Below are 27,793 nucleotides of genomic sequence, written 5' to 3' on the forward strand. Positions count from 1 at the left end.
AAATTCGCTTAAATTCTTAGGATTGCCTCTGCCTTCATAGACATTTAACCAACTTAGTATTATTACTGGAATCACAAAAAGAGTAATAGTCACTCATTTTTAAAAAAAAAGACATTTTTTGTTACAGACAATTTGGGAAATAGAAAATGTATGAAAAAGAAAATGAAAATTTACCTTTCATAGAGATATATATATGTTTATATATAAAATATTTTATTTTTTATTAATTATTTTTATTAACATGTAATGTATTACTTGCCCCAGGGGTACAGGTCTGTGAATCGTCAGGCTTACACATGTCACAGCACTCACCATAGCACATACCCTCCCTAGTGTCCATAACTTAGCCACCCTATCCCTCCCTCCTCATCCCCCAGCAATCCTCAGTTTGTTTTGTGGGATTAAGAGTCTCTTACAGTTTGTCTCTCTCCTGATCCCATCTTGTTTCATTTTTTCCTTCCCTATCCCACAAGCCCCCACTCTGCCTCTTGAATTCCAGAGATATATTTTATCTTAGTTTTTTCATATAAAGATGACTAAAAATAAAACTGCATTTTAAGTATTCACTTATCATGGGAATTTTTCCATGCAAATAACTTTTCAAAAACTTTACCTATAATAATATTCCAGTATATGGAGGTAGCATAATTTCATTATTTCCTACAGTTAGACATTTAGGTTGCTCAGAAATTTATTTGATCATATCATAAATAATACTAAGAAACATACTAAAAAAAGGTATATATACACATTTTTGTGTGATTAGGTTGGTAGAGTTGAAATAAATTTGTTAAAGCATATAGTCAATAATATTTGTTAGTTTATAAGAGTATTCCAATTTGATTGTAAAAAGTTTGCAAGATTTAGAAGCGTGTAAAGAAATAATTTGAATTGGCCATTATTTCACTAAAGACAACTTTGATTAAAAATTTTAAAACCAAATTAATGTGCCCAGGGTTTGTTATACTGCTTTAAAAAAATGAATTAAAATGAAAATTGTCCATAGTAACTTCTGAGAATATGATTTATAAATATTTCATCGTACAGATATAACCTAATTTATTTAATACTGTTTTTCTGTTACATGTTGGGTTCTTTCAATTATATAATCCTTTAGCCTAAATGTTACATTTTTCCTCCAGTATAGATACCTAGAAGTGGAATTTTTTTAAAAGCAATGTAAGAGGGGATGCCTGAGTGGCTCAGTCAGTTAGGTGTCAGCCACTGGCTCCTGTAGTGAAGTGATCTCAAGGTCTGGGATTGGAGCCCCATGTTGGATTCCCTTTTCCCTCAGTTCAGCTGTATTTATAATTAATATTTCCCATCTTTATTTTTGTTGTTAGTTTCTTATATACCTTTGGTGTTTTATTGCTGCCTTTTTTTTTTTTTGCCTTTCATTACATAGGCTACATTTTATTTATCTTGTTTTTATAGTGAATTGGAATATAGAAATTCTTATTTTACTTTTAATACTGTCTTTTTTTTTTTTTTTTTTACTTTTTAAAAGATTTTATTTATTTATCTGAGAGAGAGAGAGAGAGAATGAGAGGGGAGAAGGTCAGAGGGAGAACAGACTCCCTGTGGAGCTGGGAGCCTGATGTGGGACTCAATCCTGGAACTCCAGAATCATGACCTGAGCCGAAGGCAGTCGCTTAACCAACTGAGCCACCCAGGTGCCCCTAATAGTTACTGTCTTAAAGTTTCTTCAATACTTTCTTTAAGATGTATTTTTCGGGTTATCAAGTTTAAGAACAAAACTACAAATTTTAGTATGATGAGAAATTTGGTTTCCTTTAACTTGTCTTACTTGCCATCTCAAAATGTTGTTAATTAAATCTGAAACTCCAATCCTTTTAATATAAAAGTTATTTTAATCCTATAAACCTTTTTTTGGTTTTTACTTTCAATTTTATAACCATATTAGCAAACAATATTATACTTAGAATTTTATTTAGTTGAGTTAAATATTCACTAATTATCCTTTATATTGCATTGTTGCATGTTTTGGATCCTTTAACTTGTCTCTTCATAGTATAGAATTTATCTTCAGCTGGGATAAATTTGTTGTCTCAAGAATTGTTTATGAGAGCTGACTTGCCTAAGTTTTGTATTCAAGTGCAACTGGTAACTTCACTAGCCATAAAATTCTTGAGTTACAACTCTGCACCCTGAAAAATCTGTGGACATTTTCTATCATGTGATGATTTTAATATTGCAAACATTACAAAAATATAAAGTCAGCATGATATTTTCTCTTGGTATCTTGGTAGATATGGTAGATGGTGGATTTTTAAAGTTTTCTTTGTTTTCTGGGTACTTAGTATGTGAAAACCTTCCTATTGGCAAAGATCTCTAAACTGGTTACTACGGTTACAAGAGAGTTGAGATTCCAGTGGTGTCTTCTCATTGCCTGAAGTTTTAGGCTTTTTATTGATCCTGCGAGGGATCCAATACTTACATAATTGTATTTTCTGCTTCATTTAGCCAGTGTCAGTTTCTGTTATTTGTATCCAAGAATTCTCACTAGTATAGTGGGCAATCTGAATGCTCATTCTGAAAGCTTGAAAGCTTATTCTTTTTTCTTAGAATTAAAAGATTTTGCCAAGATATGTCTGGACACAATTCTTTTCCATTAATTTTTTGAGGCATTTGCTGTAGACCAGATCTTTCTTGATTCTAGAGAGTTTTCTTCTATTCTATTTTTGATGATTTCCTCTATATCCACTGCTGAGGCTTATTCATTCAGGATTATCGGTTCTTAGAGTAGATCAGTGTTCTTGATTTTTCTGATGGACCAGATTTTCTGACAAATTTTTATCCTTCTTCTGTGGATTTGGGCCAGCTTCTTTAATTTGGTGATCAAAACACTAAATGGCATTTTGTAACATCAATTTGGCTCTTAGAGACTTCCAAAAAGAATTTTATAATCCGTTCTTTTCTTATTTCAACCAGTTTTATTTGTATCTTTGTCTCAACCTGAGCCTTTTTTTTTTCTTGTCATTTTCTGTTGATGTTTTTGTGTTGAAGGTAATCTCCAGGTTTTACTAGGAGGACTTACAGGATTCAGCAAATAGTTGTACTCACAGTAATGATTTATTACAGGGAAATATACAAAGCAAATCAGGCTAGGGAAAAAAAATGCATGGATGAAGTTGGGAAGAAAACAGGCCATGTTTCTAAGGGTTCTCTAACAGTGGAGTCAAACAGGATGCCTTTAATTCTCCCAGCGATGAGTTGTGACAACACTTGTGAAATGTTGCCAACCAGGGAAGCTCATTTAAGACTCAGATCCCAGATCTTTCCTGGGGGCTAGTCATGTAGACACCCTAGCATGTACCACAATCCCAGACTCCCAGAAGGAAATCAAACGGTCAGCACGGATCACTCTTTTCAGAAACAATTTAGGCACAGTCATCCACTCTTGTCCAAGTGACAGGAATTCCTCAGAAATCCCAAGTTCCCAGTGACCAGCCAAGGACTACTTGTAAACACTTTTCAAAGGGTAGAAAGCTATGCCATGTTGCCTCTTTTATGCACAGTTTCATACTGGCTAGTTTTTGAATGTTTGAAAAGATGCTAAATGTATTTGCTATTTTTTTGTATATTATATAAAACTAATTTCAGAGAAAAAGATATATCCTAGAAACTATTTCCTTTCCTTATGTTTCCTTACAACATCTTTTTTTTTAAAATTATTTATTTATTTATTTATTTGACAGACAGAGATCACAAGTAGGCAGAGAAACAGTCAGAGAGAGAGAGGAGGAAGCAGGCTCCCTGCCAAGCAGAGAGACAGATGCGGGACTCGATCCCAGGACCCTGAGATCATGACCTGAGCCGAAGGCAGAGGCTTAACCCACTGAGCCACCCAGGCGCCCCCTTACAACATCTTTTAATAGTCTCCTCCCATGAGAGCCTTTTTGCAGTTTGTTCATTTTTTTTTTTTTTTCGGAGACAGCGAGTGAGAGAAAGAGCGAGCATGTGAATGAGAGGGGCAGAGGTAGAGAGAGAATCTTAAGCAGGGCTTCGTGCCCACCATGGAGCCTCCCACAGGGCTCGATCTCACGACCCTGAAATCATGACTTGAGCTGAAATCAAGAACTAGACACTTAACCAAGTCTCCCAGGCACTCTGCTATTTGCTCATTTTTAAATGAAGTAAAGGCTTTTTAGACCCTATATTTCCAATTGGTCATTGATATATTTTTTAAAGATTTTATTTATTTATTTGACAGAGAGAAATCACAAGTAGGCAGAGAGGCAGGCAGAGAAAGAGAGGAGGAAGCAGGCTCCCTGCTGAGCAGAGAGCCCGATGCAGGACTCGATCCCAGGACCCTGAGATCATGACCTGAGCTGAAGGCAGAGGCTTAACCCACTGAGTCACCCAGGCGCCCGGTCATTGATAGTATTAATCCCATATTTATTTTGAGTCTAGTAAGTTTCCACTCTTACATCTAAACTTTTAATGATAGGTTGATATGAGCAGTCAATTTGTGATGCCTAACAAGCATCCACTTAAAGAGATATTTTCTAGAATGAAGTTAAGCTCTTTAACTTTTGTTAGAGTTTGCTAGGGAATCAAATACCTTTTTCTGTTCTTTGAAAAATATTGTACCTTAAATAATATATAGTTTAGTGTGAAAAGCTCCAGCTCTTCAGACTGCTTTTCAGTAACTGACTGAACTTTCCAGGATTCAGCACCATTCATTGATTTCTGCTTTCAACCATGGCACATGCTTGAAGCTAAAAGATATTGTTTTAGTCTGGGTCACATTAGGAGACAGATATCACATAGCAATTCAAACAGATGAAGCTTGACATAAAAGATTTTAAGATGACATTTTGTAAAGGTAGTCTATGGCTGAGGGAAAGTACCCAAGGCAAGACAAAGTTGGAAGAGAGGCCCTTTCCACAAGATTATGGTTCAGACCTCAGTGGAGAAAGTAGAGTTGCAGCCCACTGGGTGGTCCCTTACAGGTTGGCCAACATCATAGGGAGCTCTGAAGCTGGAATGGCCCTTCAGAGTTGTCCTAGGTTGGGAAAAGATAACTGGATTTCATTGGCCAGTTATTAGATATAGGCTGCTCTAGGAAGAGACTTTGACTTTAGGTAATGATAGGATGGCATTGTCTGTGATGTAAGTGACAGATTTAATTAGATATAGGGTCAGATCTATTTGGAGCAGTTCTGTTTGGTCAGAGCTGTGTGTCCTTGAAAGGGTTTTTTAGATGATAGAAATCCATAGTTGAGGAACAGAAAAATTCTTTTCTTGTAGATGAAATTAGTTCTCAACTATGGTGATCATTGTGGAAGACTGGGGAATGACTCCACAGTAGCATCTGGTAAATCAGAAATCACTGATGTTTTTGATTGTCATGGATACATCCCACTTAGTATCTCAGACAAATGACTTATCCAGCATAGGTTTAGTACCAGGACTAGACACAATGTGGCTCAGGCATTTCAATTCATGTGTTTGATCTTGGATCTGGGAAATTTCATTAAATGCTGGCAGATGGCAAGAATGTTGCACAGATTAAAGGATATTGCCATTTAGTTTTAGCTTCTCCTGGTGCCTCTGGAAAGTTCTCTTTTACTTAAAAAATTATCTCAAGAAAGAGGTTTTTTAAAGATTTTATTTATTTATTTATTTATTTATTTATTTATTTGATAGCGAGAGAGAGAGATCACAGGTAGGCAGAGAGGCAGGCAGAGAGAGAGAGAGAGAGGGAAGCAGGCTCCCTGCCGAGCAGAGAGCCCGATGTGGGACTCGATCCCAGGACCCTGAGATCATGACCTGAGCCGAAGGCAGCGGCTTAACCCACTGAGCCACCCAGGCGCCCGAAAGAGGTTTTTTAAGACACTCAAGTATTGTTAATCTGATTATTACTTAAAGGTAGTTTATCAGGGAGAAAACATTAGTTTTGAGTTTCTTTGCTAGTGTATATTAGTGAAATATTTCAATCAAAAATTTATTGGGTGTGTTGAGCATATAAAAGAAGCATATTAAATTCAGCATTCAAATACCCACTCTGTGCCATATACTACTCTAGATACTAAGAGTACAAACATAAGTAAGATATAGACCTCCCTCTTTACCAGCTGTTACCCCTGGGAAAGGATTCTATTTTAGATAATAAATTTATGACTTTAAATCAACCAGGTCAAAGTTGGGCCTTGAGGTGAAAAATTAACTTCAAGAGTTTGCTTCTCAAGATTTCATTCAGACCCTTTCCTTTCTCTTGTATGCACACTATCCTGTTCACTGTGGCTGGTGAAATTGAGGAAAATGCTCTTAGGATTAGAAAATAACCTAAAACTAAAGTTATTTTGAGCATGAGCTTATTATAAGCCAAGAACACAGGCCTAAAAGATTTTTATCAGGACACATGGCTTTAAAAAATGCTAATAAACAATTTAACTTCTCTGCACTGGAAAACAGACTCACCAGATATAGTTAACATGCACACACACACACACACACACACACACACACACACATCTTACAACAAAAATACCTCTGTGGGGATGTAATTTTTTATATTACATTGCTGTATGTATTCTAAAAGAAACTTCAAATCCTTTTTTATTTTTTTTAACAAGTATTCTTTTTTTTTTAAGATTTTATTTATTTATTTGACAGAGATCACAAGTAAGCAGAGAGGCAGGCAGAGAGAGAGGAGGAAGTGGGCTCCCTGCTGAGCAGAGAGCCTGATGTGGGGCTCGATCTCAGGAACCTGGGATCATGACCTGAGCCGAAGGCAGAGGCTTTAAAACCACTGAGCCACCCAGGCGCCCCTCAAATCCTTCTTTAATGAGCTGGAGAATTTTTAAATATTTAAAACACCTTTAAATATGTATTTTTGCTGCTAATTGCTATCTAATCAGTAACAATGTGACCAAACTGTGATCTAGATTCCAGTTTTTTATACATCTTTCACCTTTACATACATACTTCACTCTATGGATTAGCATGATCTTTGTGTATAAACTGGAAAAAAAGGAAGTCATATCTACCCCCAAAGATGTTTTGAGATTTATTTTTCTAATGATTGCAAAACCTATGAAGATTTTGTCAATTGTGTGATCGGATTGGCAAAGGATTATTTAGACATATATAATTGTTGTAACACTATTATTTATAAAGAAAATTTGACTTGTTCATTTGTAATTATTTGAATTTCAATTTTCATAGCTCTTTATGTAAATTGACACATTAGATCTAAATTTGTGTAAGTAAAAACATTGTAAGTGAAGGTGTTTTATTATTAGAACACCAAATACCACACAATGGTAATATCAATTCATAACAGTTAGTAATACATGCATCTCATAGAGGTGTTATGATTTTATTTCATTATGTTAATAAATATTTAGTAATTGTTAATGAAAGCACTTGCAAATAAGCATTTTAAAGACATCCTAATTGGGTGCATTTAAAAGATTCTGTATCAGCTGTTCTTTTGACCACTTATAGTTTTCCTTTGTTATGTTCCCCATGCATTTTTTAACTTCCTAAGTTTTTTTCCTTTTCTCCCCAGGGTTTTGTCTAGTGTTGTTAAAAGAATGTTTTGATCCTGCAGTTGAATTTACAAACACTAACATATCTAAAATCCTTTATATTTTTAAAACATTATTTAATATTTTAGTCTTACTTTCAGTGGCTTTAAGCTTTTCATGGGCCTGAACAATGATCTTAGTCTGTTATTTCCTTTCTCCTGTGAGATGATAAAGTTAAGAAATTATTTTCTCTTGCAATATGAGAAATATTTTATTAAAAATAAAATGAAGACCACTGCTTATTGTGTAATTTCCTCCAACCAATAATGTGAATCATGGAAGTTATCCAGTGGTGTCAAATCATTAGTCTAAACCATCTGTTCCACATCTCTTAGCAGTGATGTGTCCTTAACCTACCCTTGGTGATATACTACTAACAGGCTGTGAAAAATCCCCAATTTCTATTCCTATTTTATTTATCCTATTTTGATTTAGCGTAACTATGACCTGGAGTTAATCAGTTTTCTACTCATCTGACAAATTAATATCTAATTTGTATTCATTTACTTTTCTGTGTAAAATGCTTCAGGTGTAAGTTGTTACTTTATGTTGGCTTAATTAATATATTTTCAATCACATTCTTTGCTTTTCAAAAATTTATTTTCATATAACTGAGCATCTGCTTCCCCATAAAATGGATGAAAATACAGTATAATAAAGAGAATAGTATATAAAATTTAAATGTGAGGAATGGCAAATAATATGTTATTACATATTGAACATGGTAAAATATTGCTATTTAAGAGTGGGCAATTTTTATCTTTTGATTATGAGATTATTGAAAGTCTTTTTGGGCCTGGTTTCCTGATCAAACATACTTTTTATTTTCTGTCTTTTAGTCCAATACATGTATGCACACACATATACACATGAACATATACTTATTTCCATACATGCTAGCACATTAGCATTTTTATATCACATTTGTTTAAAGGGCATTTCTATTTACAGTTGTTTAAAGAAGACATAAAAAATGAGAAAGGACCAGAGTTGTCAAGTCACAACTACATGCATATAAGGTGTCCAGAATTGTGCTAGTCATTTTTCAGGTTACACAAATAATAGAAAATATTGGTCCCATAATCATAAAGATGAGATACACTTTATGCAACATCTAACAGATAGTTCAAAACAGTAGACTGAGTTGTCAGCACCATCTGTACTGTGGGATTTAGAGAAGACAAATAGTCTCTGAAATTTTTGCGCCTAGCCAGGGGCTTTCTGGCTCTCCTTAATCTGTTCTTCAATATTTCTTACAACTAAAATTAATTGCTTTACTAACAAGTTCATCCTTCAGAAAGTGTGAAATACTTCTGATACTTGCAAATCTCCTGGTTCCAAATACCACTTTACAGTTTGGTGTTGTGGACATTTTGGTGTTGTGGATCGTAAGAGGTGGACTCAGTGTGCTCATTGGCCTAAAGACTTGTTTTTCTTCTTCCTTTTTTTCCCTTGCAGATATAAAAACTATTTAGCATTACCAGGTAACTTCAAATAAATCTGAGAGAAATTTTGTTTTTCAGAAGACTTAAATGTTGCAGCTTTGGTGAATTTCACTAACGTGGAATGGCTGAAGTGCAAAGCTAGTCTAGGGTAGCATTGAAGTTATTTTCAGAAAACTAAACAGATGTTTAGAGTTAATAAGCTGATGAAGGTATTGTTTTTGACACTAAGTTTTCTGAGCATTGCTATTATTAAATTGTGGCGTGTGATCTCTTTTTCAGGACTGAATTTAAGATAAACCGAGTCTGCTTCTTTTTGAGTAATATGATTCCTGACCTGTATTTGTTTGATCATTGGCCCTGTCATAGTTTCGGTTTATAACTAAGCCAGCTTAATGTCTTACAGTTTTCTTTCTCTCACCATATCCCTTAGTTCCCCAATTTAAAAAATAATATAAAAAATAAAATATTATCGATCTCTCTTTTCCTATTGTCTTCCAAGTTGACAAAAAAATAATCCTCTGTAAAGTCACCTGTGTAATGGGATTGGCTATGCAAATTTGGAGATGAAATGTATACTAGAGTTAAATTGTTCTGCATAATGAAAGAGAGGAATTCAAAGAGCTAATGGAATAAACCTGTGGGAGGAAATAGACATCAAAGTAGCTAGGCACTTCTCGGTAGAAAGGGAAATGTATGAATGTGTTCTTTAATGAAATCAATAGATTCTGAGTTCTACATTAGCTTGAATATAGGACAAACACAGTGAAAGCAAGTGAATTCAGTAGAGTCAGAAGATAAAGTACACTCAGATCTGGGCTATAGTTAAATTGGTGTGAATGCTCATGTTAATTTTGAAGGCAAGCTGGCATTTATTCATTAACTCATTTATTCATCAAACACATATGGAATGGAAAGTTCTTTAATGTTTCAGACACTGTGCTAAGGACGGTGCTTGTGGTAGCTAACCCAACAGACATCTCAGCAATCAGGCAGCTTGTAACTGAGTAGGAATAGGAGATATTGCACCAAAATCACACAAGTAACTGTAAACTTATATTTTGATAATTGCTATTTAAAAAAGTAGGATGCTGTGAAAACACGTAAGAAAGGAAACTAATTTTTTTAAAAGATTTTATTTATTTGACAGAGAGAGACCACAAGTAGGCAGAGGGGCAGGCAGAGAGTGAGAGGAGGAAGCAGGCTCCCTGCCAAGCAGAGAGCCCGATGCAGGACTCGATCCCAGGACCCCGAGATCATGACCTGAGCTGAAGGCAGAGGCTTAACCCACTGAGCCATCCAGGAGCCCAGAAAGGAAACTAATTTTAACTGTGGGATCAAGAAAGGCTACCAAAAAGGCACCTCAGTGGGTTAAGCCTCTGCCTTTGGCTCAGGTCATGATCTTAGGGTCCTGGGATCGAGCCACACATTGAGCCCCACATCGGGCTCTCTGCTCAGCAGCAGGGAGCCTGCTCCCTCCCACCCCTGCCTGCTGCTCTGCCTACTTGTGATCTCTCTCTGTCAAATAAACACATAAAATCTTAAAAAAAAAAAAAAAAGAAAAGAAAGGCTACCAAAGGAAGGGAGTTAAGTTCACACCTAAAGCACAAGTAAGATTAATCCTGATGAAGAGAAGAGAAGAGAATGTTCCCACAATTTATTTTTTAGGATTTGGTACAATAGCAAGGAACAGAAAATCTAAAATATCTTTAAAAGGATTTTTTCCCCTCCTACATGAAAAGCTTCGACTAGGCAGTCCAAGGCTGGTAGTACTCATCAGCAAGAGGAATCCAAGATTATTCTATTTTATTGTTCTACTGTGTATGTTCTCTAGTTTCAAGGAAACCTCATGGTTCAATATGACTGTTTCAGCTCCAGTCATTTCATTAGCATCCCCATCAATAGAAAAAGGAAGTGGGGGAAGAAGGACATGTTTCATCACTTTAAGAACTTCTTTTACCCAAAGGGACTAAGTTAATCACATGCCCACACCTACCTGTAATGGAGCTTGGGAAATGTCTTTATTCAAGGTAGGCATATGTCCAACTAAAAGGGTTTGTTATTATAACTATAGAAAAAGAAGGCTAGGTGTTCTGTTTCTAAAGACAAATGGAAGAAGAGAGAATGTATCCTGGGAGACAACTAACAGTCTCTGCTAGAGAAAATCATCAGTGAAGTTCTAGGTAGGAGGAAGCTTGATATATTCCAGGAAAGAGACAGTGTAGTGTGTTTAAATGTTATGAGCAAAGGAGAAGAAGAAAGATGGTGGGGGGACAAAACTAGAGAGGCAGGTGGGAGCAAGTCATATCCAGCCTTTTGGATGATAAAGAATTTTGCATTTTACTTAAAGAATGATGAAACTTGAATGCTGTTAAGAATGAAGGTAACATGTTCATATTTTCATATTTAAAAAAAAACTCTGCACACTGTATGGAGAGTAAGTTAGAGACAACATTGGCAGTGTATACAAAGTTTAAAATGGTTCTGCTTTTTGAGATACAATTACATATTTATGAATTTATCCTAACAAAATCATCAGACAAGTTCAAAATCTGGAAAGACATGCGCTGAGTGCTTACAGTGAGAATGAGGTTAGGAAAACTTCACTTTCTCCTTTAATAACTTTTAATTTTGAATAACTTGTTTTACAGTAAGCATGTATTACCTAGAATTTCATTAAAAATAAGTAAATCAGCTTCATCTTTTGAAAAACAAAGACAAAACACTTAGAACTTAGCTGCACAATTGTCCAGATTGCTGACTCCTGTTCCAAATGGTCTTCCTTTGTATGGACCTCCATTTCTGATGGTTGCCTGCCTCCTGGCGTTTGTCTTTCTGTTTGACCCTTTGCATTGACAGTTCAAATAGATGGTTGTCCTACTTTTCAATTAGATGGTTGTCCTGGTTTTTGTATTTCTGGTAGGAAGAGCAACAGTCTTATCTATTCCATCATCCCATATCCCCACCCATACATTGTTCTCTTATATTCTGGCTAAGTTGAGCACCCCAGGTTTTCTCCAGTGACATTTAGACAGGACATGATATCCTCCGTCTTTGCCCCACCACTGCCATGTTTATAAAGATATGCATTAGAGAATTGACTGGTGAGGATGTGAAGGGGCTCTGTGGCATCATAACAGGTCCTTAATCCTTCATTTCAACTGCATGGACTTTAGAATTTTAGAGTTAAAAAGTAAAGACCTTCATTTATAATCTATGACAGAAAAAAAATTTTCTTTGTGGATATTTTGAACATCTTGAATATCTGCTGTCCGGAGTTTGGTTCCATGGTAGAAGAAAGACTATAACGCCTAGAGTCAGAAGACTTGGATCATAATTTAGTCTCATTTGTAGGATGATCTTGCAAATTAAATAACATTGTAAGAATATCAGCTTCTTCACTTGTCAAACAGGGGAAATCCCAATGCTACTTTATTGGGCTATTCAATATATGAAACCACTTTTTTGGGTTTACTTTCCATTTATTCACATTTCATGGATTATTACACTTCCTCAAAAACTAATTATTACAAACTGAGGTCGCATTTTCTCACAATTCAAGTATTTTATTTTAAAATTTTTAAAAAGATTTTATTTATTTATTTCTCAGAGAGAGAGCACAAGCAGGGGGAACAGCAGGCAGAGGGGTAAGCAGACTCCACGCTGAGCAGGGAGCCCAATGGCGGACTTGATCCCAAGGTCCTGGGAGACCTGGGAGAGAACCTGAGCCAAAGACAGCCACCCAGGTGTCTCAAGTATTTTAGTCTTAGAAAACAATTTCCTGGGGCACCTGGGTGGCTCAGTGGGTTAAGCCTCTGCCTTTGGTTCAGGTCATGATCTCAGGGTTCTGGGATCGAGACTCCCCTGCCCCCCCCACCCCCGCAGCAGACTCTCTGCTCAGCAGGGAACCTGCTTCCCCCTGCACTCCCTCTGCCTGCCTCTTTGCCTGCCTGTGATCTCTGTCTGTCAAATAAATAAATAAATAAATAATCTGATTCCATACAATCAGCAAATAATCCTAAAATTTGTATGGAATCAGAAGAGACCCCGAATTGCTAAGGAAATGTTGAAAAACAAAAACAAAACTGGCGGCATCATGTTACCCGATTTCAAGCTTTACTACAAAGCTGTGATCACCAAGACAGCGTGGTACTGGCATAAAAACAGACACATAGACCAGTGGAATAGAGTGGAGAGCCCAAATATGGACCCTCAACTCTATGGTGAAATAATCTTCGACAAAACAGGAAAAAATATTCAATGGAAAAAAGACAGTCTCTTCAATAAATGGTGCTGGGAAAACTGGACAGCGATATGTAGAAGAATGAAACTCGACCATTCTCTTACACCGTACACAAAGATAAACTCGAAATGGATAAAAGACCTCAACGTGAGACAGGAATCTATCAGAATCCTAGAGGAGAACATAGGTAGTAACCTCTTCGATATCAGCCACAGCAACTTCTTTCAAGATATGTCTCCAAAGGCCAAGGAAACAAAAGCAAAAATAAACTTTTGGGACTTCATCAAGATCAAAAGTTTCTGCACAGCAAAGGAAATAGTCAACAAAACAAAAAGGCAACCCACGGAATGGGAGAAGATATTTGCAAATGACAGTACAGACAAAAGGTTGATATCCAGGATCTATAAAGAACTTCTCAAACTCAACACACACAAAACAGATAATCATATCGAAAAATGGGCAGAAGATATGAACAGACACTTCTCCAACGAAGACATACAAATGGGTATCAGACACATGAAAAAATGTTCATCATCACTAGCCATCAGGGAGATTCAAATTAAAACCACATTGAGATACCACCTGACACCAGTTAGAATGGCCAAAATTAGCAAGACAGGAAACAACGTGTGTTGGAGAGGATGTGGAGAAAGGGGAACCCTCTTCAACTGTTGGTGGGAATGCAAGTTAGTGCAGCCACTTTGGAGAACAGTGTGGAGACTCCTGAAGAAATTAAGAATAGAGCTTCCCTATGACCCTGCAATTGCACTGCTGGGTATTTACCCCAAAGATACAGATGTAGTGAAAAGAAGGGCCATCTGTACCCCAATGTTTATTGCAGCAATGGCTACGGTCGCCAAACTGTGGAAAGAACCAAGATGCCCTTCAACGGACGAATGGATAAGGAAGATGTGGTACATATACACGATGGAGTATTATGCCTCCATCAGAAAGGATGAATACCCAACTTTTGTAGCAACATGGACGGAACTGGAAGAAATTATGCTGAGCGAAATAAGTCAAGCAGAGAGAGTCAAGTATCATATGGTCTCACTTATTTGTGGAGCATAACAAATAACATGGAGGACATGGGGAGATGGAGAGGAGAGGGAGTTGAGGGAAACTGGAAGGGGAGATGAACCATGAGAGACTATGGACTCTGAAAAACAACCAGAGGGTTTTGAAGGGACGGGGCAGGGGTGAGGGGGTGGGTGGGAGGTTGAGGAACCAGGTGGTGGGTAATAGGGAGGGCACGTACTGCATGGAGCACTGGGTGTGATGCAAAAACAATGAACACTGTTATGCTGTAAATAAACAAATAAACGAATAAAAAAAATTAAAAAAATCTGAAAACAGTTTCCCATGTGAAATAGAAAGCAAACAACTTACTTGATTGCTAAGGAGTTTTACATCTGTTATGATTGCGTCTGCATCAAGCAGAGTCTGTAGTCCTAACCATGATTACCTCTGGCCAGGAATGCCCAGGTGCTCAGAGCTGGACCGGCTCCTTGAGGTGGTCTACCAACACTGTGGGACATGACAGTTTCTGCTACAGATTCTCACTTTCAGAATGAGAAAGAATACCCAGGGGTTTGGGAGTGAGCCATTGGGTTTGCAAAGCCTTCAAAATGCACCGGGCTTGCATTCTTACTTCAGAAATCAAAGAACTGACAGACGCTCAAAAGCATCTGTTTAACTTCAAAATGAAACCCAAAAGGCTTTCTCAGTGACAACTTGTTCTGAAAGTTATCTTTAGATAGTAGGATAGGATTTTTTTTTTCCTTTCCCCCAGAACAGGTAGACTCTTTCTCGCATGGCGCATATCAAAAATATGATTTAGAACTGAAATAGTGAATTATAATCCTTCCAAGAAAGTCAATTCATAAATTCTCAGACTTGTCCTTCCCTGGAAAACATAATCTAAACTGCTTTAAAAACTGGGCACACATATCCACCCTGTAATTCTAAAAATGAAGACAACACAATGCTCATTTTTTTCTTTCTTTAATGTTAGACTGATGTGATTATTTTAGAAGTATTTTTCTTTGAGCTCAAATTTGTCTCCCCATGATATTTATGTATTATGACTTTAGTCCTTTGTGACAATGTAGAACTGGTCCAATCTTTCATCCACATAATTACTATGTATTAACCAAGAAGGATAATAGGCTTAAATCATGACAATTTAGGTCTATATTCTATGGAAGAATTCCTGGAACTTTAGGAACACAGTTGGATCTCCAATAAAAAGTTTCAAAGGCATTTGGAATAAAGGAAACTCCCAAGTTTAAGTGTGTTCATGTGGCTTTCTTTTCATAAGTAATTGAAGATTATATTTAGTTTGATAAAAACCTTTCCCAGGCTTTTTTTTTTTTTGCGTCCAACTCTGTCTTTTTTTTTTTTCCATTTTATTTATTTTTTCAGCGTAACAGTATTCATTCTTTTTGCACAACACCCATTGCTCCATGCAAAACGTGCCCTCCCCATTACCCACCACCTGTTCCCCCAACCTCCCACCCCTGACCCTTCAAAACCCTCAGGTTGTTTTTCAGAGTCCATAGTCTCTTATGGTTCGCCTCCCCTCCCCAATGTCCATAGCCCGCTCCCCCTCTCCCAATCCCACCTCCCCCCAGCAACCCCCAGTTTGTTTTGTGAGATTAAGAGTCATTTATGGTTTGTCTCCCTCCCAATCCCATCCCAGGCTTTTTTTAATTGTAAAGCAGCATTTGGAAATTGTTGTTTTACGCCGCTAATTTATATACTGTCTTTAGGGGGCAGTACTAGACCACTGATAAATTTTGTTATTTCTGCTAATGCTGCTGGTAATGGTTAATATAAAATAAAACTAAAGTAACTACAGTGAGATTTACAATACAATTATATATACCTCTTAATATTAGTAAAATTTTTTAGGTAGTTAAGTATTGATGATTCATTCAATAAATAATTGTTAAATTCTATAATGCATACACATTATAAGAGATACAAATGTGAATAAGACAACATTTGCTTTCAAATAACTTACAGTTAACTATGATAAATAAGTTGTGTGTGAGTGTGTGTGTGTGTGTATGTACAACTCTTTCAGGATAAAGTTAATAATAAAAATAACAGTATGTATTCATTATTTTTCACATGACAGTCACTATCATGCAATTAATTTTATCCTCGTACAACCCTATCAAGTAGGAATTATTATTTTACCTACTTTTCAGATAAAGAAGCTAGGAATAATAAGATTATGTGATTTTCTCTAAGTAGCACAGTTGAAAACAGCAAAGATGTGTTTTAAATATATATATATCTATTTGACTTCACATCTACTTCTCTTTGCCACTATGCCATCCATCATCTCAAGGTCTATGTGAAATATTATAATACACAAACTCACTCAAAGAGCTACAGACATTTAGAAGAGAGCCATATCATTTCTGTTTGTGGGAAGTCTAGAAAGTGGAATCTGAGCTGTATTTTGAGGAATCAGTGGGCTTCTAAGATCATAATAGCTAAAATGGTAGTAATATGTATTGAAACCTTATTATGTGTCAGGCACTTTATATTCATTACCTTATTTAATTATCAAAAAAATTCTGAGGGAGCTTCCTTTATATTATTTCCGTTGAGTAGATAAGGCAAGAGAGGCTGACAATGGTCATATTTGACAAAAATCACGCTAATAAGTAGGCAAGCTGAAAATTCAGAACAAATTTTAGAGCCTAAACTCTTAACCAGTACAATATGCTGCATGGAGAAGTAAAATGGAAGGCATGAATAAATGCATCAAACATCATTAAGGTATAGTAGAGGAAGTAAAAGTGTTGAAAAATAGTTTGACCATAGAACCTTGAGGAGTTTGGGTATTATTTACTGTACAATGTGAAATAATTTATGAGCAAAGAAGACATAAACAGGGTGTTTCTTTGGAGAGAAGATAGAGGAAGTTCCCTGTAAAATTGGATCAAATAATTATAGTACCATTAACATAAATACAAAAGAACTGATTAATTTGTGAAATGTTGATAATTCTTACCATGAATGTAATGATTTATGGTTCTATGCCATGTCAACATTGATGGTCAAACAAACAACTGATCATGAGTTGGTGAAGGAGAGGCCTATTTGGTTATTTTATTGTATTTTGTAGACAGCATTGACCATACACATAGATGCTCTTGCTAGATTAAAGTTTTAGATGCCCCAAGATTTTCTCACCAGGATGTCTGTAGGATGAAAAAATCCCTGTGATTTTCACCTTTTGTTACTGATTTCAGAAACGTGTTTTCATGAAAGGATGGGTGACTATGAACAAAATCATAGAAATTTTAGTCATCACAGAGAGCAAATTGTTTTCAGGAGTGTTATCATAAATTAGCAGAAATATATTAACAAATACACTTTTTAAAAATTTAAACTGCAATTACATCAGCTTGGTTATTCTTTTTTTATTTTTTATTTTTTTAAATTTAATTTTATTTTTTCAGTGTTCCAATGTTCATTGTTTATGCACCACACCCAGTACTCCATGCAATACATGCCCTCCTTTTTTTTTTTTTTTTTTAAAGATTTTATTTATTTGACAGAGAGAGATCACAAGTAGACAGAGAGGCAGGGAGAGAGAGAGAGAGGGAAGCAGGCTCCCCGCTGAGCAGAGAGCCCGTACATGCCCTCCTTTTTACAAGATATTGTGTTGAATGAGAAGCAATGTAACATAGTGGTCAAGGGGGTCAGCTCTGGAGTCAGGCAGTCTGGATTGGAATCCTTTTTCTGCCACTTACCAGCTCTCTGATCTTAGTTTTACTTGACCTCTCTGTGCCTTAGTTTGTGTGAATTAAAATAAAAAGTGTCACATAGTAAATGCTCAATCAATTATAGCTATTATTATTGTTGTATCTTACAGGCTATAACTGCTTATGGGGATTTTTAAGTTTATGATTTTTCAGTTATTGAAAATTTAAGATGTGAATGTAGAAAAATAAAGTCTTTTATTTTTTTAAGGATTTCTTTATTTTAGAGTGTGAGAGAGCACAAGCACAGGGATGGGGGAGGAGCAGAAGGAGAGAGAGAGAAAGTCTTCAGCAAGGAGCCACACGTGGGCCTCGATACCGTGACCCTGAGATCATGATCTGAGCTGAAATTGAGAGATGAATGCTTAACTGACTGAGCCACCCAGGCACCCTAAAGTCTTATATTTTGGGGCAGTCAAGGGCGTACCATTTACAATTTAATATATAGAGTATTTTTGCTAACTTCAATAATCATAATATGTAAATCTGTGTCCAACACTACCTTCTGAAGACTTTTACATTTTTTTAAAACAACAACAACAAAAAAACAGTTTGCTGAGCATTCATCAGGTTCTTTGAATATGGAATTTTCATCAGTTTTGGCAAAATTCCTTGCACTGTTACTTTGATGATTTCCTTCTACGTCTACATGGAGCTCTTAATTTGATCCCCAATGTGTTAACTTCTAATTTTTCCTCATCTTTAGTTTTATCTTTGGGAGATTTCCTCAGACTTATTTTTCACCTTCTATTGGGTTTTAGGTATTTATTTGTTTAATAGCATTCTGTTCTCGTTTCATGGATGCAAGTATCTTCTATTTGTGGATACTATTTATAACTTTTTTCTGTATATTTATTTTTATCTCTGTTAAAGGCTTTCTTCAGATGTGTGATGATGCTTGGATTCTCGTTCATATTTACCTAAAACTGTTTATCTGGGTAGAGATTTTTTGAGAGGTGGGCTTCACAGTAAGAGTTAAGGCATAGGCCCCCATCATTTTACTAGGGACTTAAAGATCATTTTTTCTTGGGAGGTCAGTTTCTGCAGAGGGGACTATATTGTCATCTCCCGCCTGGGGGATATAAACCTAGCTGCCGTATTATCTAGGGCAAATGTGGGCAGGCACTGGAATGGGTAGGGAAGCTACAGCTACTAGATATTCAATTATTTTCTTTGTTTTTACAGAGTCACCCCTCTGTTAACTATGCATGGAGAGTTAGAATTCCTAATCTCTTTGCTTCAATGCCACCAGAAAATAAACCTCCAATTTTTTTTGTCAGTGGTGAAGGTTTAGTCCCTTGGCCAGTTGAGAACATGGGTCTGGGTCTATCCTGTTGCAGCTCACCTGCACATACATCTTCATGGAAAGTCAGTCTCTCTGATTCTTAGGCCCCTTTGGTGGCACTGAGTCATGAGTAAACATGCTGCTTATTTTTCCTCTTGTAGACATTTTGTTTTCAGTTTTCTCAAGTTTGCTAGATCAGGTAGTTCGTACCCATTTGTTTATCATTATCTTAAAGTTTTCTTGCTATTACTCATCTGCTAATCTGTTTATCCATCTGTTTATCACTATCTTAAAGTTTTCTTGTTATTACTCCTCTGCTAATCTCTCTCCTATTGTCCTTGTCCTTATGCATGTTAGACCGTTTTTATACATGGTTCAACACTGAAGTCCTATTGTTAATTTTAAAGTATTATTCCCATTACACATACAATGTATAATTTTATGAAGTTCATTTTTTTGAAAAGGGGACATTGTGGAAAAAATGTGCTTTTAGAAATTCTTATTTCAATAAAGTATTTTCCCACTATTCCTCTGATTGCATTTAGAAATGATAAGATTTCTCTAGTTTGTTGCTGCTGAGATATTTTCTTGGATCATTTTCATGTCTATTTTTCATTATGAACTTTGAATCTTAATAGTCTTTCTCACCCAGCTTTTTCACGTTCAGTTTTTTTTAAACATTCAACTTAAATTGAGTTATCCAAGTTTTTGTCTTAGTCCCATGGCACAGCCACATAATTATGGTGAATTTTAAACTGATTTTGCTTGCTAACATACACTACAAGAAAATAATGTAATTTAATTGATGTTAAGATATCTAAATAACATTCAGATAATATATTGGTATAATATAAATTTAATTTCAGAGAACTTCATCTACAATAAATTTGTCACCAGGAGAAGTGGAAGATGATGATGATGATGAAAACACTTGTGGGCCCTCAGGACTCTGGGAAGCATTAACTCCTTGTAATGGATGTAGGAACCTTGGCTTCCCCATTCTTGCACAGGTAATGGTTTGCTTTTCTTAAGATATAGTAAAACATAAAAATACTTGTCTATGTTTTTAAGGAAATTTTTTTTTCTCTCTTCCTGGAAATCTAATAAATATCTTACTCATTTTGTAATTTTTCTTCAGTTAAAGGTCAGTTTATCTAATTTGCTGTACATGTGTGCATACTCACATACTTTACATCATTTTATGTGGTTGTTTTATTTTGATCATGATGCTAGTTCCTGAAAAATTGATTTGTTTTTGAGATTTTAATATTTGTGATCCAGAAATGGTTTACTTAAAGAATGCTTTTTCAATTACAATTTATATTAAAATAATAGAAAATGATTTTCAAGGAAACATGGAAGGCCTCTTTATAAGCATTGTCACTGATACTTTTAATTTCTTGGCACAATGAAACATTGTAGAATAATGTTCACCATTGGAATTATGTAGGACAATCCAAAAATGAGACCAAAACTCTAAAATATTGACTATAATTTTGAAACCATCTCACTATTTGTTAAGTCAGTTTTATTCTATTGCATTATCTTCAAATTACCATTGTGTATTTTGGACCACAAGCTTATGGAGGAGTTTCAAAAATAAGTAAAATTATCCAGAGCTGGGAAATTCAATGCCACAGTGAAAATATAAAGAAACATTTAATACAAAAACAATGAAATGGCAAAAGTATATATGTCTAACTATGTAGTGCATGTGTGGAAAAATAGTCTTGGACAGATAATAATTTGCAGTAATTGTCCAGAATAGTGTTACATCTCAAAAATATTTTGTTTTGCCTCAAGTATGAAGCAATTATGTCTAAGAAAAAATCATTTTCATGTCTTATGTCACAAATTGACCACAGCCACTCAACTTCCAATATTAATTTATTGTGGAGAAAATAAAATAAACATATAGTGCTTAAAGAATCTCTTCACCTTAACATGAACTATTTTTAGGACTTTAAGACACTATCCTACTTATTACAGAATTGTTATCAATATATACTGGACCATAAGTTCCATAAAGGTAGAGAATTATTGTATTACATCTATTTCTAAGGCCAGCATAGTTCTTAGTATATTGTCAATAGTAAGTAGTAGTTGAGTGGAATAATGAACAAATATGTGTATTTGGGAGTTTCATTTCCTCAAAGAGTTTTACCTCATATCTGTAAGGAAATAGGAGAAAGGAACAAAAGAAATATAGATTTTTATTCATATAACCTCATCTGCTTAAGACTTTACTAGTAATCAAATGCTTTTATCTATTTTACTTGTTTCATAAGATAAAGTATTAGGACTCTGAGCCATCAATAATATATGACTATAATTTACTTCTCTACCACCTTCCTAAATATTTATTTTTTTCATTTTATTAGGCTTGGTAGTAGGCTCAGTAGGAACGATTTTGGATTATAACTTTTTAATACTAGATATTTTTCTTTGGTCATTTTCTGGTGAAGATTGGCAAATAACAATATTTTAATAGTTACATTTACCACCTTTAATTTCCCCCCTTAATTTGTATATGAGTGTATTTTGTGTCATCTTTTAAACTATCAAATTCTTTAAACTTCTTCATCTTTCTGTTTGTTTGTTTAACTCTCCTCATCTAGAGATAATTCCCATTTCTCTCATATTGCCCTGTTTGACTTGGATTTTCTTCTGAAATCTCTTATTCTGTTGTTCTGTTTTTAAGACCATATGACACAGTTTTGGTATTTTCACATATAATGCAGGAGAAATCATGATTGCATTAATTAGCTGACATTATTGTTTACTCTTAAAAATTTATATTTTATAAAAGTATCCTTATTAGTATTTTAATTGTTACTGTATTACATCTATAAGTTATCTGAAATATAATATTTTTTACTGTAATGTAATGAATGAAGAATAGAATTCTTTTATTAATATTTTCATATGGACCTTCTACTAAAGTTCTCAATTTGCTGATGGACTCTCCTTTAACATATGTGTGTATACCTAGAATAAAATTTAATACATTTGTTGTGACATTGGAGACATCATATCAAATGTAAATTTGTCCTACAATTTGCAATAGCTTTGAACTCAGAATTTTGTAGGCCAGCTTCAAAATAAGTTTTCTTAAAATTTCATGAATAACAGGATTTTATTTTGAAGGTTTTTTTTTAGATCTGAAACAAAAATCATTAAGCCAACCACTGTGCATATAAGGTCTCATGAAAAACCACAACCTTACAGTTTGGTATAGGAGCCTTTGTGATCAGTGGACTTAATATAGCACTATGCAAATTTCTGCATACTCAGATTTGTTGGATTCAAATAAAATATATTTATTTCACATTTATAACTCCTAATTTAACTGGATCCAACACACATGTATCAAATATCATCTATATTCAAAGCATAGTGCTAAACTTCAGAAACATGAGGATTATGAAAATTCAGACTTAATTAAAACTATGTGATGTATTACTTTTAGAATCTTAAATAGATTTTTTACTTGCAAAATTAGAACACTGGCTGATCCTATAGATTTTACACTTCTAAGATTATCTAAACCCTAGTTTTTATCTAGATTTTGAATTGATCCTATATTCTAGTTTTAGCTAATTATTCTGTTTTCCTAGTTTTAATATGGCATTTTATTCTTCCATTTGACAAGATGTTATTTAGAATTCCAAATATCCACAAAGAAATGTAGAATTTAAATAACATCAGGAAATTAAAATTAAGATTTATACAATATATTGGGTACTTTAGTATCAAAGCAGTTAAATAATATTTAAGTTGGGCAAAAAACAAGAATAAAGACTGGGGAAATGAATCCCTTTCTAGAAAGTATAAATAGCTTTTCAACACTCCTGATAATAATACTTTTATAATAAGTAGTCATTACCATTTATTTCTGTCCCTGGTATTATATTTTGGGGATTTTAGAATGTTTTTGGTTAATACATGTAGATGAAAAATGGATGAGGGTCTTTGAGAGTAATCTTTAGCATTTTATTCTGTCATCTGCGCATTTAATCACAAATACTAAGTTAAGGGAAAGTTAAAGATAGGTCAGAGCCTGATCAGAAATTGCCATTTGTTTTTATTACTACCCTTCCCTGTTAATAGAGCATACGTTATTAGAGCAGAGAATCTGAGTTGACTTATATTAGGATGGATGATATTGCTTTCCTCCACAGTCTTATATGAGATGTCCACCTCTGCACCATGTGCAGAACAGGGCTTGGAAACTCTTTCCTAAAGAGTCAGTCCTGCTGGGTGGAAACCTCTGGCTTCCATCCTGTTCACTCACATAGCCTTCACTCTGTAAGTTTGTAATGAGGGGGTCCCAATACTGAGCTGTTAGCTGTTTTTGCAATGGGCTTGCCAGTAGTTTCTGCTCTTGGAATCACCATATTTATGCTGCCCTCTGGGAAGAGGTCAGTAGCTCCTACTGATGTGCTAAAAGTAACCTCTGAGTGTAAGAGGGTTTACAGCCCTTGCTAACAATATTAAGACATGTCCAGTGCTCCCACTATGACCATTCTAATGGTGCTTCTTCCTGGATCTGTGAAGGCTGCTCCTGTCACCATCCCTGCCCTTTTCTCTGATACTGTAGGCTTTGTGACTGCAGAATTGTGTGAACTCTTGAATGCAGTTAAGTGTGGGAGGCATGACGAATTCATTCCTCCCCAGCATAACCATAAGAGGTGGTCCCAAACAATTCAGGGTTCGTGTGAAGACTCCTGATGTCAACTTGATCTTGATCCCTTCCATAGCAATGAATGACATTTGCCTATGGGAGAGACAAACGAGTGAAATAAAGAAAGTGAGACCTTTTATTCCTATAGCGAAACAATAAGAGCTTATAATAAGAATTTTGAGATCTCAAGTTCAATCTCCTGTTTGTTGCAGGAATCTTTCTCTTCAGTGTTTCCACGATGACCACATGATCATTCCAATTTTGCTTGGACAATTCCAGTGCCAGCCAGAACATTATTATGATTCACAAATGAATATCCTCATATACTTTTTTAAATACACTTGTGTTAGTATTTCTGCTGGCTAAGTGGCATGCACTTTAATATTCCGATAGCTACTAACAATGCTCACAAGCACATCCCTGTATATCTGATGTATATAAAATCAGTACATGGTAATCATGGAGAGACATGGTGGGGAGGCTATGGTCAGGATGCCACATATGGCAGTACAGTATTGGACATGAAATTAAGAGTTGCTGACAGCTAAGGAAGATCTGGAATATAGCATTGGGGAACACTTTGCAACATCCAGAACTTCCCCAATGTGACATGGCCTCCAAATGGAGGCTCTTTTGGCCCTGAACCCATCTAAATGTCATGAATTTTCTAGGTGAACCTCAGTACCAAAGGCTCTGCAGGACTTTTAGCTACTCTCCCATAGCACCCTGGCCCCATCTTTTAGAGTCTCTGTGAAGACTTACCTCTGGGCTATTGTCCACTTCTTCAAACCCAGTTATGTCCAGCGTGTCTCCAACCGGGATGGCCTGGGAACCGCTATAAGCCTCTACTGGTGGTCTCAGAATGTAAATAAGGTTTTCCCAGTAAACGAAAAGATCTTTTGTATTAGGAGGAGGACACAGCTGAAGGTAAAAAGAGCGGCCAGTGGCAAGCTTCAGGCGGAGCTGTTGTTTTTTACCATTATGGATGGATATTGTTACAAACTTCAAGGGAAACAGTCTGGTTAGCTCTAAGATCTGTGTAGGCTTGTAACCTTTTTCTTGGGTGGCAGGACCATATCTGTTATAGTCATCACAGATAGCAGCTGGTCGGGCCAGCAACATGACATCAGGTAGTGTGAGGTGGGGGCTTGTGCGAACAATGCCCACAGTCACCATTCGGGCACGGTTGTGCACGTCGATCACTTCTCCTTTTTTGCTGATCTGTATAAAGTCACTCTCAAACATTGGGGCATACTTGAATATTGTATACTCCCCCTTATACAGTTGTTGCTGTAGTTTCCCCATGGAGGTATTAAACATACCCATTGCGGGGCTGCTTTGGGCTGTGTAATGTGGTAACTTAGATTGATTTTTCATGGCTATCTTTTACCAAGGACTCCTAGGGGTCCTCCACACTTTACCACACTTGGGAGGGCATCCTATTTCCCTGGTTTCTCTAGCAGGTGAATTAGCAGTGGTCTTTTGCAGGCTTTTTTTTGTCTCTGAGCAACTGAGAACAGGGTGGGGGTACTGATTACCAATTGCTCAATGCTAGACACAATTGCACCTGCACCAGACTGTGCTCTGCCTAGAACATGGAGATATTGGGGTGCACAGTGTTAGGGACCCAGTAGATGACAGGGTGCTCAGATGTTGAGTGGAGAAGTCAGGGCCCCAGTAGATGTTACCATGTGCAGATGTAGAAGAGTAGAAGTCAGGGCCCCAGTAGATGCCAAGGTGCACAGATGTGGAGACCCACAGAGATCAGGACCCAGTAGATGTTATAGTATGCAGATGTGGAGGAGCAAGAGATCTGGGCCTCAGTAGATGTCAGGGTGCACAGATGTTGAGGTGCTCAGATGTTGGGATCCCAATAGATGTCAGAGTGTGCAGATGTTGAAGCGCATAGATGTTGGTGTTCACTTGGAGTGGGGAGGAGACCTCCTCTTGAGTCTGACACACTGGTTCACAATAGCCTCTGCTTTTTTGGATTCCACAACCTCACTGCCAGTTGTATTTGTACTGCTCCTCTCTTCCCAAACCGAAGCCTCCACCTAGGCTTAAACCATCCAACAGGACCCCTTTTATCCTCTCCTGCCCATTGTGACCTGCGCGCATCACACACCCCTTTGTCTCTGTTGCTCAACAGCCCCTCCCTCAGAGCAGGGGCTCTGTCCTCTCCACCGCTTCCTACCCATCCTTACTACTCTGCCCTATCTACCTTAGGTCAGCACAACCCCTTGCCCCAGGGACCCATTGAAGGATCTTAATATATGGGTAAATTGCTTTCTAAAAAGTTTAGGTAAAATTTCTGTTAGGTATGAGTTTAAAATATACACACTCTCTTATCCATTACTTTTAGTTGTAGTCGATTAGAATTAATTGTAGAAATTTACCTTGAGAGGCGCCGGGGTGGCTCAGTGGGTTAAGCCTCTGCCTTCTGCTCAGGTCATGATCCCAGAGTCCTGGGATCAAGGCTTGCATCATGCTCTCTGCTCAGCGGGGAGCCTGCTTCCCCCTCTTTCTCTCTCTGCCTGCCTCTCTGCCTACTTGTGATCTCTGTCAAATAAATAAATAAAAATCTAAAAAAAAAATTTTTACCTTGAAGAGGGAATTGGACAAGTTGGTAAATAGGTTAGTACGGGGCATTTATCAAGGTTTATTGTAGCAAAAAAGATCACAAATGAGATTAATATTTTACAATAGGGGTTTGGTTAAATAAATTATGGAGTATTCTGTGATAAAGTACTCTGCAGTCATGAAAATCATTATGTAGTTCCCTATTTGACATGAAAAGATATTCCTGATTTTTTTTCTTAAAGAGCAAAGCAAAAAAGATTTCAAACAAGTGTTGTATGTGTGGTTCAGTGTATGTAAGATCATCTGTGTGTGTGTTTGCTTGTGAAAGTATGTTCAATGACATGTTTAAAGTGCTTATCTCTGGGTGGTATAACTTTTATTTTCTTTATACTTTCTATTTTTATTAGGGTAATTTCTATTAGTGGGAAAAATAAAACTATTTTTATTAACAATGTTTATTTTTACAGCCATGATATATTTTATGTTTTTATACACCCTCTCATTGCTGATGAGATTTTAAGCTTTTTCCTAGACATCTCTATGTTGACTATACAATGAAAAGAGACTTAAACATCACATTTATATTTTATTATTAACACTATCATATTGTTTATACATATAGAAAATCTGAGAAAATTTCCCAGCTGTTATAAATGTTATCAATGCAAGAAGATTAAGATCTTTATTGGTATAATGGTATATAAATAACACACACGTAAAGCCATAGTTTTTGAATCATTACTTTGTTCTATAGGTCAAAACAAACATTTTTTCTTCCCTTCATATTGAAATATCTGGTTATTTCTGATAATATGAATATTTTTCCTTTGTTTATTAAGAAGCCTGTTAGCATACCAATAGCAATTTTTGCTGGCCTGTTTAAAGTCCTTGTATCTTAATTTCTACCTTATGTCTCTATTACTTTGCTTATAATTAGAAAAAACAGTAAGCCTAATATACATTTAGTAATCAAACTAACATTTAAAAAGTATCTCAGTGGTTTTGGTGTTTTTGAAAAGAATAATTAACATTGGAAACAATAATTTAGGTGCTTTAAAAAAATAAAGTGAAAATATACCTGTTTTCTTAAAAGCACTTTTAGGCCATGCACATTTATTACGAGATATTTATCCTAGGGTTCCATTAGAGCAGAAGATAATTGTCTTGTCTCCAGGGAAATCAGATAACTGCAATACTTGTAGGACTTATGAACTTT

At 36.0% G+C, this 27,793-nt stretch overlaps 2 protein-coding genes across 13 annotated transcripts in view; one reads left to right on the forward strand and one right to left on the reverse strand.

Annotated features, from left to right (window-relative positions):
* ANKS1B (ankyrin repeat and sterile alpha motif domain containing 1B) overlaps positions 1 to 27,793 on the forward strand; it is a 1,113,728-nt gene that overhangs the window by 260,173 nt on the left and 825,762 nt on the right. For all 12 annotated transcript variants that reach the window (XM_046012089.1, XM_046012090.1, XM_046012088.1 and 9 more), the window contains exon 9: positions 20,180 to 20,323. In XM_046012089.1, the coding sequence (XP_045868045.1) occupies positions 20,180 to 20,323 (144 nt within the window). The remainder of the gene's footprint in view (positions 1 to 20,179; positions 20,324 to 27,793) is intronic.
* GARIN6 (golgi associated RAB2 interactor family member 6) lies at positions 23,977 to 25,374 on the reverse strand. Its single transcript, XM_046012101.1, has 2 exons — positions 24,760 to 25,374; positions 23,977 to 24,090 (listed from the first exon to the last, which is right to left on the reverse strand). The coding sequence occupies exons 1-2, from the start codon at positions 25,372 to 25,374 to the stop codon at positions 23,977 to 23,979; spliced, it is 729 nt and encodes a 242-aa protein (XP_045868057.1).

Source organism: Meles meles, chromosome 7 (genome assembly GCF_922984935.1).
Source record: "Meles meles chromosome 7, mMelMel3.1 paternal haplotype, whole genome shotgun sequence".
Lineage (NCBI taxonomy): Eukaryota > Metazoa > Chordata > Mammalia > Carnivora > Mustelidae > Meles > Meles meles.